We start from the raw sequence: 15,019 nt of genomic DNA on the forward strand, positions 1-15,019 counted from the left end.
TGCACTTTATCCGCCTGCTTCACCCCGAACCGCTGCTAGCACGCACACACTTGAGTTGATGACGTCAGTCGCTCGTGGTCTGGTTTATGGAAACATCATAAGCAAACACGCCCGACATGAACTATGTTTCGTGTCTGTTTTAATCGTTATGTCCCGTAGAGGCACGAAACACTTGGGGGGGGGAGTTATAAATAGTAAATAAACACGATGAGCGAATAACCCTGCGTAACCATGGCAACTGTGTTTGTTGCCATTAGAGTGCAAAGACACGACCTGTAGGGCTTTTTAGCTGTTATTTTAGCTAACAAATAGTCGGAAAAAACACGTTAATTTAATTGAAAACGACTTTGTAAAAGCTTGTAGCTGTTACATAATGGACTCAAATTCGTTGTATTATTCTTTGGAGCTCGTTGCTGGTAGTGGACATATTTTAACCCTCGAGCAAAGAACCGCCCTGGAGTCTTCCTTAGTGCTCCTGAAGAAAAACTACAAGTTCAGTCGAGTGTTGTTTTGGGGTAAAATATTAGGAATTAATGGGGTTTATTTTATTGCTCAGGGGAGAGGAGAAGATGAGATGAAAGACAAAAAGAACCTGTATAGGTAAGACATCCGCTTCAAGTGTCTTTTTTATTTTATTTTTAATTTTAGCCACTGTACATTTATTTAAGATCGTGAGATATACCATTGGGCTGCTATTTTGTGGTGTTAACTCCAGCTTGAACTGCATGGACTGGTTCCTACTTCCCCCTGCCTCAGACGCTATGATAGAGGAAGTGTCCAAAGCTACAAAGGGTCGCTTCATGGGAGACCCGTCATTTGTGTATGAACATCAAGAGATCCACAGGCAAGGAAAGGGAAATGAGCCTGTAAATGAGAAGGCAGTGGTAAGTGTGATCAGTGCTGTTTAGTAAGACAGCGAATTGAATTACAGGATGAAGTGTTTTCCTGTTCCATTCAGTGTTACTGCAGTGTTCGATGATGCAATGAATTCAAACAAGAATCTACATGCAACCAAACTGAACACAATGTAAAAAAAACAAGACAAATGTTTGATTTAGTTTTCTTCTTCTTTTTCTGGCTTATATTGGTTACAGATAACAGTAACTGAGGAAAAAAGACTGGCAGTGTCCGTTCATCAGATCGATGCAGAAGTGTCTGTGGTGCCTCGTGGTGCCTTCATCAAGAGTCCACGTGGTCTTGTCCAGCTCAACCGCAGCTTCTGTGGTAAATATGTATATACTGTGGGGGAAATAACAATTTGATCCCCTTGCTTCACTTCACTTACAAAGAAATGAACAGTCTCTTAATGATCTGAAGGCAGTTGGGAGGACCACGGTCATCAAGAACAGCATTGGTAACGCACTGTAATGGATTGAAACCTTGCAGCACCCATAATGTTCCCCTAGTCAAGAAGGCACATGAAAGGCTTGTCTTAAGTTTGCCAGCCAACAAACTTTTGGCTACTAAAACAAGTGCATTGTTTCTGTTATTCCTTTTCATGTTACCTTTGGGCCAACATGATGGTGAACGTTGATGTCATACAAAATGACATGTTATTGCATTTATCAACAACAAATACAGTATTTTGTTGTATCTTTTGTAAAACATGGGCAAGATTGTGTGATTTTTTTTTTTCTTCAGGTCTGTCTGAGGCAGAAGCAAGGAAGCTTGACAATTTCCTTCACTTCAGACAATCAAAAAATAAGAAGAAATCTGCCCTGGACATGGGTGATTGGAACCCAGCAATGGACTATCTGGATGCACTCAGTGATGACATTCCGAAAGGTGACACTACAGAGCTTAATCTGTCCTGAACACACAGTCACATTTTTTTCATTGCATAAATTCAACAGTGCAGGTCCTAAGATTTGTTTTTAACAAGTATTTCATTTTCTGCTAATTGCTCTTATTTTATAACTGATCTCAGCAGAATTGGGCGGTGATTTGACGTTAACATGTGTTCCATTTCCTGTGCTACATTACAAGGGGTGATTTTCACAGAAAACGCTTGTGGTGATTCAGCTGTTTGAAAACCATAAGGGTCTTCTTCCAAGTGGAAACAAATTGCATAATTTTACCAGTAAAACGGTTGTTCAAGTGAGGCTACCAATAAACACAAACCTCTAAAACCGTCTGACATTAACATACCAGCCACATGGGAAGGATTTTTGGGAATATATGCTTAGAAGAATTTCCCTGTGTCTACTTACCCAGAGTTTATATGCTTTGGTCTGACACTCAGGCTTTTTGGATTTGGAATATCTGGGCTTTGAGTACAGGATTTGGTGCACATTAATTTGATTTTGGCCTTCTACCATAAACAATTCCTGAGGGGAGAGAGGAAAATGAGAACCAGGAGAGAAACCAGTAAAATAGGACCACCAACCAAACTGATGTTGCATGATTAATGGAATTTTCTCACATTTGGATGGGAGTCAAACTCAAACTATAATATCATCTACAGACTACTACCATCTATCATTATGTGGCAATGTAGCAGAAAGCATGACATGATAATCCTGGCTGCACATTATTGGGGAAAAAAACTATCACACATAGCAGGAAAACATCAACAGTGAACACTGTGCAAAGAATAATGTGAAAGCAGACATGCAAAGTCATGTCTGCGAGGTTAGCGACTGGATATGCTCCAGACCAGAGTGAATGTAAAGAGTAAGTGTCTGGATTTAACAGGGTGTGTGAGGGAGAGAGAGAAAAAAAGGTTTAGCACCCTTAACCAAACATGCAGCAGATGTCTGACAGAGAGCTTCCACATGTGTACAAGTCGGTGTGTGTTCTTTGTGTTGATGTGGATGTCAGCTGCATCATGTCTAAAGCAGACAGCACACAGCTGTTTCAGTGCCACGCTCACTGCAGCGGATTGCATGTTCCTGCCTGAAAGGATAAAGAGTTAACATTTCTTAACGGGACACTAGGGGAAAAACAGGATCATGTATCTCCACCAAAAGACAGGTGCTTTCCTCTGAGACCCAAAGCTGGGCTCTCCCCCTTTTCCTTAACCATCCCTCAAACCGCTTCCAGCTCCTGATTTAAGTTTGTTTCGCCTTCTGCTACGCACATTACATACTGTTGACGTGGTTTTTTTTACTTTTAGTTGCATCATATTTTGAAATCAAATCCAGAAACAGGAAAGTTGCAACTTTTTTTTTTTAAAATATTGGCCTTTAAACTCTTTTATGTAATCACGTTTTCATAGTAGCAGGTCCAATTAAATCATTGTTTTAATTCCCTAGGTTCTTGGCGTTCATGGTCACACCCCGAACATACTTGGCAAACGGGTTAGACTATAGACATCAAAAGCACAAAAGCGTGATTCATTGGTGTATCCTCTGGCTGAATAGTGTAAGATTTCCAAAGATTAGTGTTTAGCCTTTATTTCAGCTCAGCTTCACGGTTCTGTTGGAGAACATAATTTAGCAGCGTCCTGCTTTTCCTATTAACTGTTTACAAGTCTTGTGTGTTTGTGTCTAGGATCTTGGAGTCTTCAGTTTGAGTTCGCAAGAAAAGTGTGCGTGCTTCGCAGTCTGCTGTGGTTCGGCCTGACCTTCTACCACGTGCCAATGACACCACAGCATGGATACATCTATATAGGTGACGGGACCAAGAATTTGGACCTTCCTTTCATGCTATAAAAGCTTTTTTTCAAGCTGCATACTCTCAGTAATTCACAAAACCAAAATCTGCTAAGATCTTGTTGTATTATAAAACAAATAAAACTAGGTTGGTACAGTCAGTTTAGTGTCTACAGACTTTTTGTTGTGTTTACTTCCAATTCACAAAGGCCGTGCCTACACAGTAAACACATGTTGAGAGGCAGAGTAAACACACATATTTTATTTTCACATCTGTGTTGCATTGAGTATACACAGTCACCATACCACCTACTTTGAAACTGTAACACTGATCAGGTTGTTGCTTGCATTAAGTTGTCAGCAGGTTTCCTTCAAGAGTTTCTTTCTTTTTTTTTTCTTTTTTTTGAAAAGCAACAGCCAGAATAGATGGTGTCGGGTGGGTCTGAGTGTGATTCATTAAAAGAGTGACTCAGCTTAATAAACAAAAGTTAGAATAAACACAGATGGATGAAGCTTTTAGGAATTGTTTCCTCCCTTCTCAGAACTGTATGACAACGGTCAAGGTTAGCAGTCAGGGATCTGGTGGTTTCATCCCTGAATAAATGGGTCCACCCACTTTCCTCCAGTTGTACCAATCTTTCAGGCTTTTGGTCCTTCAGTGTTTTATGTACAAGGGCTTGACACCATAACGCACATTGTTCTTTAGTATTGGGTGGCCAACAGGCATACGCTTCTTACACCACTTCAGTCCAGTTTTATAGATGGGTTTCACTGAGTCAATGGACCAGCGAGTCAGGTATCTGTACAACAAACAGAGGTGCAGGGGAATTATTAACAGCACTGCGCTGGATACAAATGCTGAAAAAAAAGCATACGCAGACATAGATACATGCGTCACCTGTTAAGTTTGGGCTTGGGTCTCTTTGGGACATGGTCTTCTGGAAGTTTGGGTTTATGGTCAGGAAGCAGACCTTGAACACACAAAATAACAAGATGCATTTATTAACTTAAATTTCTCAGTACTTGTATTAAAAAAAATAAATACTGTTACAAACTCTCAAAAGACAGTTATAAAAGACAATGTACTGATGACACATTAAGATTTACTTCTCACTGTCATTACAGTCACCAAATTACTGCTCAGTTTTCATTTAATGTAATGTTACAGCTGACAGTGTTTATCGTCTGCGTAGTAGATGATAAACACGTGAAGCAGACAAATTCAGGTTGTTCTAAAATGAATAAAAGACTTGAGGAACAAGCAAGAACAAGTTTACAACCCTACTATCATGTCTTGGTCCAGGTTGCACAATTATTTGCCTTTAGGCAGTGTCAAATTCAAACCTTTCATAACAAGCTGTGATGCTTTGTAAAATGAAGGTATAAACAGAACTCAAAAGTTAAAATTATTTGTGCTTGATTTTGAAAAGTACAAAGAAAATGCAGTGTACTGCCAAAAGTATTCGCTTGTTTGCTTTTACACGCATATGAACTCAAGGATATCTGATTCTTAATCCATAGGCGTTAATATGACGTCAGCCTAACCTTTGCGGCTATAACAGCTTCAAATCTTCTCGGAAGGCTTTCCACAAGGTTTAAGAGCGTTTATGGGAATTTTTGGGCATTTCTTCCAGAAGCACATTTGTGAGGTCAAACACTGATGTTTCACGACCAGGCCTGACTCACAGTCTCCACTCTAATCCCAAAGGTGTTCTGTCGGGTGAGGTGACTCTGCGCAGGCCAGTCAAGTTCTTCCACACTAAACTCACTCATCCATTTCTTTTTGGACCTTGCTTTGTACACTGGTGAGTAGTCATGTTGGACCAGAAGGGGTCAAACCCAAACTGATCCCACAAAGAAAGAAAGAAAGTGTACTTTATTGATCCCCGTGGGGAAATTCCTCTCTGCATTTAACCCATTCACTCAGTGAAGCAGTGGGCAGCAATTGGGCGCCCGGGGAGCAGTGTGTAGGGATGGTACCTTGCTCAGGGGTACCTCAGGGTAGCTGTTCAGGGGAATCGAACCCCCGACCTTCCGATCACGGGGCCACCACTCCACCTACTGAGCTATCCCTGCCCCGTTGGGGAGTGAAATTGTCCAAAATGTCTTGGGATGCTGAAACATCAAGAGTTTCTCTCACTGGAACTAAGGGTGCAAGCCCAACTCCTAAAAAAAAACAACTCCCACACCATAATCCTCCCTCCACCAAACTTTACACTTGGCACAATGCAGTCACACAAGTACTGGTTTCATGACAAACACCAAACCCAGACTCATCCATCGGATTGCCAGACAGCATGGTGATTTAAGGCTTGGATGCAGCTGCTCGGCCATGAAAACGCACTCCATGAACCTCTCTACACACTGTTCTTGAGCTTATCTGAAGGCCACATGAAGCTTGGAGGTCTGTAGTGAGTACTCTGCAGAAAGTTGATTTGACCTCAGTGCAGTAAGTGCCTTAGCATCCCATAACCCCACTCTAATTTTACATGGCCTATCAGTTCATATCTGATTTTCTGTCGTTCCAAATCACTTCTACTTTATTGTAATAATACTAACTGTGAAATATTTAGCAGAGAGGAAATTTCATGACCAGACTTGTTTTTAAAACAACTCATCCACCTGAATACTGGAGTTAAGGACACAGTTGCATTTGTTGACACAGGCAGCTAGAGCCATTCAGTGTCTGCTAGGCTCTCCCTCCAATAACAGGACTCACTGAACTGCATCTCTCTGCCGTCTTTTAATGGAATTACCAACAAATATTATATAGTAATGCATGTTGCTAGTATTCATCCATATAAGATAACTGATAGCCCTGAAAAATAGTGGGTTGTATCACAATGACTATATCAATGTTTTATATTAAAACAGGAAAAATGTTGGAAGGGTCCAACAGGTGGAATTTCTCACTCATTAGGAATTCATTAGATTCATTAGCAACAAGTCAGCATGATGACTGGGTATTAACAAAATGCACATAAATCTTTAGCAGAAAGACTTAGAGGGGTTTCAAAATTGTGTACTCAGGTGAAATCTCTCAAAGCAAGAGAAAAAGCCAAGAATTAACTATGCTGTGATCTTCTGACCCCTCGTGCGTGTTTAATGCAGCAGAAATACTCTGACAGGCTCAGGAAAAGTATGAAAATCATGATCAGTGTACAGTTTGTTCCCTTGCCGTGCTTAAAAAACGACTGACTGCCAAACACTAAATTCTTTTGTTTCTTGTGACCTGTTTTGCAAGTGCTGCATTACTGCACCAACATTATAATCAATTCATTCCTGTCTGGCCTCTTAAAATGTCTATATATAACTGCTATGTTACATTTGTTACAATTTGCTGCCCTCTTGGCTACATCTGTTTTGAAAAAGACCATTTTTATTGTCAAACATTTTTACCTTGCTAAATAAAGGACACATAAAAGTCACTCCGCTGAACCCAAGCTAATTAAAAATAGACTCAGACAAAGTGGCTATTAACCTTTGTATTTATTTTATCTGAGTAAACTAAATAACCCACTTACAGGTGGAAAGAAAGTACAAGGAGGCTTCATGATATATGACACGTGTCTAGAGCTGTGGAGGTGCTACTGATGGGTAACTTAAAAACTTAAAGCGCAACAGCAGGACTTCCACTGACCTGCTCTGTGAGCCATCTGTACACAAATGGCAATCTTGCGGTGCTCTTCTGGACAGAGACCAGTGACTCTCCTGGGCAACATCCCTCCATCTGACCTGATGAACTGACTGAGCAACAAGACATCCTGGGAAGGGAAAATACAAAAAAGAAAGAGAAAATCAGGCTAATACAGTAATATTAATAATAATGTCACTAATAACAGTGAAAGTATTTACTGTGTAGTTGTATTTGTTCTGCAGATTCCATCTGTAGATTGGACACTTGGCTGTGGGATTTGGAGGCTGTGCTCCGACTGGAACTTCCAGAATGTGTCCTTCAATCTAACATAAAAATAAGAGATATGACAGTTACTTTATCAGAATCAAAGCATTTTTATTATACTAATAGCATTTGCTATTTATTTACAAGTGCGGAATAATACTCCTCAACTCCAACATGGTCTCTCACTGCTGGTTACAGAGTTTATTACGTATTTATATTAGGCCTTATTAAAATACATCAAAATGTTTTGTGTAATTATCCAAAACGATGATTCAAAAAAAGTTTTGCAATTATTTAACTTCACAACAATAAAATTTTGAATGGTTCTGAGCTTTACTTACATTTGTTGTTTTACCATCTTGCTTCTCCACCACTGCAACAGACATTATGAAACATCAGACTTTACATTAAATTTTAATTTGGCAGTTGAATTTCACTAATTCATGTATTAAATGTTGTTTTATTCCAAAGTAGGATGCTCTGAGGCTGGAGCCCAGCAGTCATGGGGTGAGAGGTCCTAGTACACCCTGGACAGTCTGTCGCAGGGCTAACACCAAGATACAGACCACCAATCACAATCATTGTGAGGTGACAGTGCCAACTACTGCATAGTGGAAACAAAAGTGGTTTCCACACTGACATTGTAATTGACAATAAAAATCCTAGATTCAAGTTTTACTAGTCTGTAATTGTAGATATAAACAGTGCTTTTTCATTTTAGTCAACAATCAATATTACTCGTTCAACTACTAACTCCAAAACTATCAACAGAATTGATCTTTCAAACTATTTTCATTAACTGTTAAAGCTATTCCTGTAGCTTTAACACATCTGGTTAAAGCTACAGAAATCTGCATTTCTTGATTCTAATGTGAGAACAGATGACTACAACTTCTTACAATGCAATATTAAAATCTTTACATTACTAGTTTCAAAGTAATATTTTACTCTGTTTGATCCGTCTTGGGTCTACCAAATTCAAACTAGATATCTATAATTTCCTTTAATTCCGAAAATGAAAGAAGTTCATTCATTTTAACTATCATAAAGTTAGTTGTTAAAGATGAACAACTAATCTTTATATTAATGCATATTATATAATATTTATGCACGTGCTGAATTGTTGAGATTGTTTTGATGAATGTAGTACCTGTATTAGAATATGCTGTTAGGCTTGTTTTTGATTTTGGTAAAATGTGGATTTTTCAACGCAATCTTACTGACATTTTAAAATTATTTTAATGGGTTCTATAACTTTGTTAGAAAGCTGAAAAAAGAAGCTCCTTAAAGGTTTCAGAAGTTCTTGCAGTACATAAGGCATAAGCCTCAGGAAAGTTAACTGAAAAGTCAACACCTTCAGACGCTGCCGACTGACGTTTCACGCAGATGTGGTCGTCATCATTTAACTAATGTATTGTCTCTTTATTGGAAAACACAACAGGAGAATAGCGTGTCCTATAAGTGATAGGAAATGAAAAACATGCGGTGTATTTAGCAAAACATGCTAGTTATCCCACCGACAGGCTAAAGCTGTAACGTTTGCACACATGTCTCACCTTGACGAATCCCCCTTTTCTGGATAGTTAAAGAAGTAAGCTGAGGAACACTTATCGTCCTTAAAGAACTCAAGTTGGTGCTTCTGGATTCAAGTTTTAAGCCCGCAAATGAGGTCCAGAGAGACCTGAACACACTGCGGGCTGCCATGTTTAATTCTTGACTTTCTCCTTCGTTCCTTCCTGTCTTCTTCTTCTTCTTCTCCTACATTTTAATGGCGGTTCCTTCCTGTCTGTTATTCTCGCGAGAATAAAAGAGCGACACCGATGGCGAAAACCGCTTATTACATCTAAGAGGGACAAAAAAAAGGGGGGGAATCCCACAGGTTACACAACTACAGAAATATCATTGTACATTTTTGTTCCCATGTTCGTGTATGACATTTGTTTGTTTTAGTTGTTTTAATAACTGACTTTAAAAAAGCTTTATATGTTGTTACTTTTGGATAACCTTGTTATTTTTTTAATAAGCGACTTTTATAAAAGAGCTTTATATCCAAAAGTAAATAAATTTTCAAGTCCAATGAGATTAATTCCTAGATTTATGAACCTTCATGAAATGTAAGCCTATAGCCTCAAAGGATGACAAAACGCAATCTGAGATTGAAATCTAACTAATAGATTAACCCACAAACAACACAGCAGCAGAATATCAGGCAAAATTAAACACAAGAGAAAAATCAATAAAGACATGCCACGCTGATATGTATGCAATTTATCTAATACACAGGAGAAAACCAGCAAAACGGGGCAGCGTGCTTCAGAGATTTTTTTTTAAACCCAGAGAGAGATCTAGTATAACAGTACAAGTCAATTGCCTTCAAGGAAGATTTAAACTCAATGTCCTAGAGGAAGGACAAATAACGCCTAGTCTAAACCACAGCATGTGTTTTTGGATCCTCTCAATGCTTTTATCCTTTTGATGTTGTTTTTTAGATTTTAGAGATAGGGTCATCTCTATCCAAGCCGTACTCATCAGATGTAGAAGTATGAGAGACACCAACACAAGTATTGTACAGAACATGCCAAACATTTTGAGCAGAAAGCAAAAGATACAGGTAGACTCTTTGGGGACAGATAAAGAGGAAGATAAAGTATCTGATGTTTGATAACGTTAGCATCTGAACACTATGCCATTGTCCACTTTCTTTCTTTCTTTCTTTCTTTCTTTCTTTCTTTCTTTCTTTCTTTCTTTCTTTGCTGTTTTCTAAGCATTTAGACTCTCTGCTCTAGGCTTTATCTGTTTAAAAAAACCTTGACCTTGATGAAACCCTTAACTGCTCCTACATCATGAGATAAGTTAAAAAAAAAACTTTCCTCAGGGTAAGTTCTAGCTTTCAAGCCAAGCTAGTAATAAGTGTTACATAAAAAAAAATCTGCTGCTTAAATGCACATTTTCTCTAATAAAATGGTTTTTTTTTTTTTATTATCATTATTATTTAATTATTGGTTTTTCTTAGAGAGGTCAAAATAACCCAACAAATGGCCTGTATTTGTATAGCGCTTAGTCCCAAAGGACCCCGAAGCACATTACACTACATTCAGTCATCCACCCATTCACACACTGGCGATGGCAAACTAAGTTGTAGCCACAGCTGCCCTGGGGCGCACTGACAGAGGCGAGGCTGCCGGACACTGGCGTCACTAGGCCCTCTGACCACCACCAGTAGGCAACGGGTGAAGTGTCTTGCCCAAGGACACAACGACCGAGACTGTCCGAGCCGGGGCTCAAACCGGCAAACCTTCCAATTACAAGACGAACTGCCAACTCTTGAGCCACGATCACCCCGTAATGACAAACTACACTAGCTAGAGTGGCTAATGAGGTACTTTTGGTATTAGTTCTGACCACTAGAAGTCAAGTCCTTGGTTGAACAATTCAAGCATATGTCGCCTTTCTGATAACTCAGAAGAACGATGTTGAGTGTGCAAATTTAAAAAAAGCAAAGAACAACTGGTGAAAGGTACACTACCAGTCAAAAGTTTGAACACACCTCATTTAATGTTTTTTTTTTTATTATTATTATTTTTACTACTTCCTATGTTATAGGTACATACTGAAGACATCAAATATATGAAGCAAGATACACTCAACAAAAATTTAAACGCAACACCTTTGTTACTGCTCCCATTCCCCATGGGATGGACGTAGAGACCTAAAATTCATTCCAGATACACAATATAACCATCCCTCCCAAACAGTGGTCACAAATCAGTCCAAATGTGTGGTAGTGGGCACATCTGCTATATTGAGATAATCCATCCCACCTCACAGGTGTGCCACATCAGGATGCTGATCTGACATCATGAGTAGTGCACAGGTGTACCTCAGACTGCCCACAACAAAAGGCCACCCTGGAATGTGCAGTTTTTTGCGCTATTGGGGGTCTGGGGACCCAGAACCGGTCAGTATCTGGTGTGACCACCATTTGCCTCATGCAGTGCAACACATCGTCGCATGGAGTCTATCAGATTGTCAATTGTGGCCTGTGGAATGTTGGTCCACTCCACTTCAATGGCTGTGCGAGGTTGTTGGATATTCGTGGGAACTGGTACACGCTGTCGTATACGCCGGTCAAGCACATCTCGAACATGCTCAATGGGTGACATGTCCGGTGAGTATGCTGGCCATGCAAGAACTGGGACATTCTCAGCTGCCATCTGCCCTGAACAATGTGAACCATGATTCATCCGTGAAGCGCACACCTCTCCAACGTGCCAGACGCCATCGAATGTGAGCATTTGCCCACACAAGTCTGTTACGAAGACGAGCTGGAGTCAGGTCAAGACCCAGATGAGGACGACGGGCATGCAGTTGAGCGTCCCTGAGACGGTTTCTGACAGTTTGTGCAGAAATTGTTTGGTTGTGCAAACCAATTGTTCCAGCAGCTGTCTGGGTGGCTGGTCTCAGACGATCTTGGAGGTGAACCTGCTGGATGTGGAGGTCCTGGGCTGGTGTGGTTACACGAGGTCTGCGGTTGTGAGGCCGGTTGGATGTGCTGCCATATTCTCTGAAACGCCTGTGGAGACGGCTTATGGTTGAGAAATGAACATTCAATGCACGGGCGACAGATCTGGTTGACATTCCTGCTGTCAGCATGCCAATTGCACGCTCCCTCATTGCTTGTGGCATCTGTGGCATTTTGCTGTGAGACAAAACTGCACATTCCAGGGTGGCCTTTTGTTGTGGGCAGTCTGAGGTACACCTGTGCACTACTCATGATGTCAGATCAGCATCCTGATGTGGCACACCTGTGAGGTGGGATGGATTATCTCAATATAGCAGATGTGCCCACTACCACACATTTGGACTGATTTGTGACCACTGTTTGGGAGGGATGGTTATAATGTGTATCTGGAATGAATTTTAGGTCTCTACGTCCATCCCATGGGGAATGGGAGCAGTAACAAAGGTGTTGCGTTTATATTTTTGTTGAGTGTATATGGAATAATGTAGCAAAGAAAAAAATGCTAAATAACTCTAAATATATCTTATATTTTAGATTTTAGATTAGATATTTTAGATTCCTCAAAGTAGCCATGCTTTTGCCTGACGAGTCCAAATTTGAGATCTTTGGTTCCACCTGTCGTGTTTTTGTGTATTGCAGAAAAGGTAAATGGATCATCTCTACATGCATGGTTCCCACCATGAAGCATGGAGGAGGAGGTGTGATGGTGCGGGTGCTTTGCTGGTGACACTGTTGGGAATTTATTCAAAACTGAAGGCACACTGAACCAGCATGGCTACCATAGCCACTGCAGCGACACACCATCCCACCCATCTGGTTTGCAACTAAATGCAAACCATATGGGTTATTTTTCAATAGGACAATGAGCCCGAACGCACCTCCAGGCTGTGTAAGGGCTATTTGACCAAGAAGGGGAGTGATGATGTGCTGAGCCAGATGGCCTGGCCAACTGGTCACCTGACCTACACCCAGACGAGATGGTGACTGTTGGCAAACCATTTCAGGTGACGACCTCATGGAGCTCATGGAAAGAATGCTAAGAGTGTGCAAAGCAGTAATCAAAGCCAATGATGGCTATTTTAAAGAATCTAAAATATAAAACATGTTTTGACTTATTTCACACTTTTTTGTATACTACATAATTCTGTATTCCGTAATTCCTTCACTGAGAATCTACAATGTAAATAGTCATGAAAACAAAGCAAACACATTGAATGAGAAGGTGTGTCCAAACATTTGACTGGAAGTGTAAGTGACAGTGAAAGTGTGAGTGTAAGTGTGCGTGTTGGCTTTATTGTGCACTGTGTGTAACTTTTGTCTGACTGATGTGATTTGTGAACTTAAGGTACCAATTCTAAACTTAATTAAATCAGGTGTTACAATTTGACATTATATAATCAAGTTGTTCCAACAGCTCTCTTTTTTCAGTGCATTACTTTTTATGGTCACTTCTGCCAAGGCTGGTGAAGCTGCTCCAACTTCCAGACTTGGAAATCTGAGGGGGCATTCGAGTCATTCTGACTGGGAACTTGGAAATTTTGATGTCTGACTTCATGTGAAGTGCATTAACAGGCTCCTGCCATGATCAGCAAATGCCAAGCCTGGCACTTCCACAGTCTTGCAATACCTCATCCTGTTTTGGTCAGTAACTCTTGTTCTTGGGTTAACCAGCACCAAACTATTCTTGAGTCAGCCGAAACTAAATCTGCATCAGTAAGTAAGCCAAGCCACTATTCCCACTGAGTTTGTAATTGCCTCTCGCCACCACAATTGAGTCCTCATTCTGACCTATCATGAATCAGAAGTGACTGTCTAATTCAGCCAAAAAAGTCAGCCAATGTCTCATTGCCCCTTGAGTAGGTCATCTTTGATGTACCTTGGTCAGAGACGACTAATGTCTCACATTCTGAGTTGGGCTACAGTTCCTGTGCCTCAGACTTGGCTGACCTGCCAAATATTCCCCAGAGGTGTCCACCTCCGTCGACCCTGCATCCTGTATCTGAATCAGTTTTCCAATCTCTACACCCCTAAGTCTGCCTGTTGTCATCAACCCCATGCCAAGGACAGATCCTGAGGAGCAGGTCTGCTCTGTCTGCAAGGCACTATAGGGTGGCTGGTTTCCAGCCTTCTGCTTATTTAGCATTCTGCCCTGACCTCCAGTTGTCTCCCCTCTGACAACTTTCCTTCCAACTGCTTGCTTTGCCCTCAGAGGGTCTCTGCCTTATGAGGGTTTTTGATTCCTATCCAGCCTCTAGAAGTTTTCTGTCCCCACCACCCTCCACTTGCCTTGGTCCTGAAGGGTCTACACTGTCACTGATTCACTGCCAATTTGGAACATCCTTCGGGCCATCCTTCATATGATCCACCAAGACTTTGGACTCCTTACATGGGACATCTTAGAGTTCTCCCTTAGGGGCACTATCTTGGTTTTGAGTTTTTCTATTATTTATTTTGAAAGATCACTCTTCTTATGTATCAGTTTTCTTCCTTCCTTTCTTTATTTGTGTGTTGTTTTGTTCTTGTTGCCTTCTCTAGCCTCATTCCAGTGTTGCTATTCAAGACATTTAAAAATCCTTATTTATTAATGCAGCATGCCTGTATGATAGTATGTCCTACATTTGGGTCATTTTGAAATTAAACAGGATGTGAATTAAACAGGATGTCACTGTTGCATATTTGTAAAGGTTAAAAAAGTCATCTTTGGGGCTAAATACTTGCAGCATTTTGATCAGGAACACTCAATGGAAACTCAAGGTTGCCTCAAGTTTTTGAGAAATATCGGATACTGCAGGCAAAAGACAGCTAAGTTTATATTTAAGATATTAGATGAAGAACTTTTTGTCATAACTTTCAATGTCATTGGACGTGCAGGACAAGCAGAAACGCAAGTGCTTGTGGTTCTTATTAAAATTAGAATGGGAGGCTGAGCATTCACCTTTAAGGGGTCTCTTCTACGGAACCAGCTCCCAGTTTGGATTCAGGAGACAGACATCCTCTCGACTT

General features: G+C 40.5%; 2 protein-coding genes across 2 annotated transcripts; one reads left to right on the top strand and one right to left on the bottom strand.

Moving 5' to 3' along the window:
• Positions 1–241: 241 nt before the first annotated feature.
• rsph9 (radial spoke head component 9) lies at positions 242–4,003 on the top strand. Its single transcript, XM_085382559.1, has 5 exons — positions 242–600; positions 716–884; positions 1,095–1,224; positions 1,642–1,785; positions 3,493–4,003. The coding sequence occupies exons 1-5, from the start codon at positions 374–376 to the stop codon at positions 3,651–3,653; spliced, it is 831 nt and encodes a 276-aa protein (XP_085238685.1). The 5' UTR covers positions 242–373; the 3' UTR covers positions 3,654–4,003.
• On the bottom strand, positions 3,841–9,259 carry mrps18a (mitochondrial ribosomal protein S18A). Its single transcript, XM_085382560.1, has 6 exons — positions 9,051–9,259; positions 7,836–7,867; positions 7,449–7,553; positions 7,234–7,357; positions 4,492–4,564; positions 3,841–4,393 (listed from the first exon to the last, which is right to left on the bottom strand). Exons 1-6 carry the CDS (start codon positions 9,196–9,198, stop codon positions 4,249–4,251), a joined length of 627 nt encoding a protein of 208 aa, XP_085238686.1. The 5' UTR covers positions 9,199–9,259; the 3' UTR covers positions 3,841–4,248.
• Between the last annotated feature and the right edge of the window lie 5,760 nt (positions 9,260–15,019).

Source organism: Rhamphochromis longiceps, linkage group LG15, assembly GCF_057381845.1.
Source record: "Rhamphochromis longiceps isolate RC_006_pf linkage group LG15, R_longiceps_female_GT1.1, whole genome shotgun sequence".
NCBI lineage: Eukaryota > Metazoa > Chordata > Actinopteri > Cichliformes > Cichlidae > Rhamphochromis > Rhamphochromis longiceps.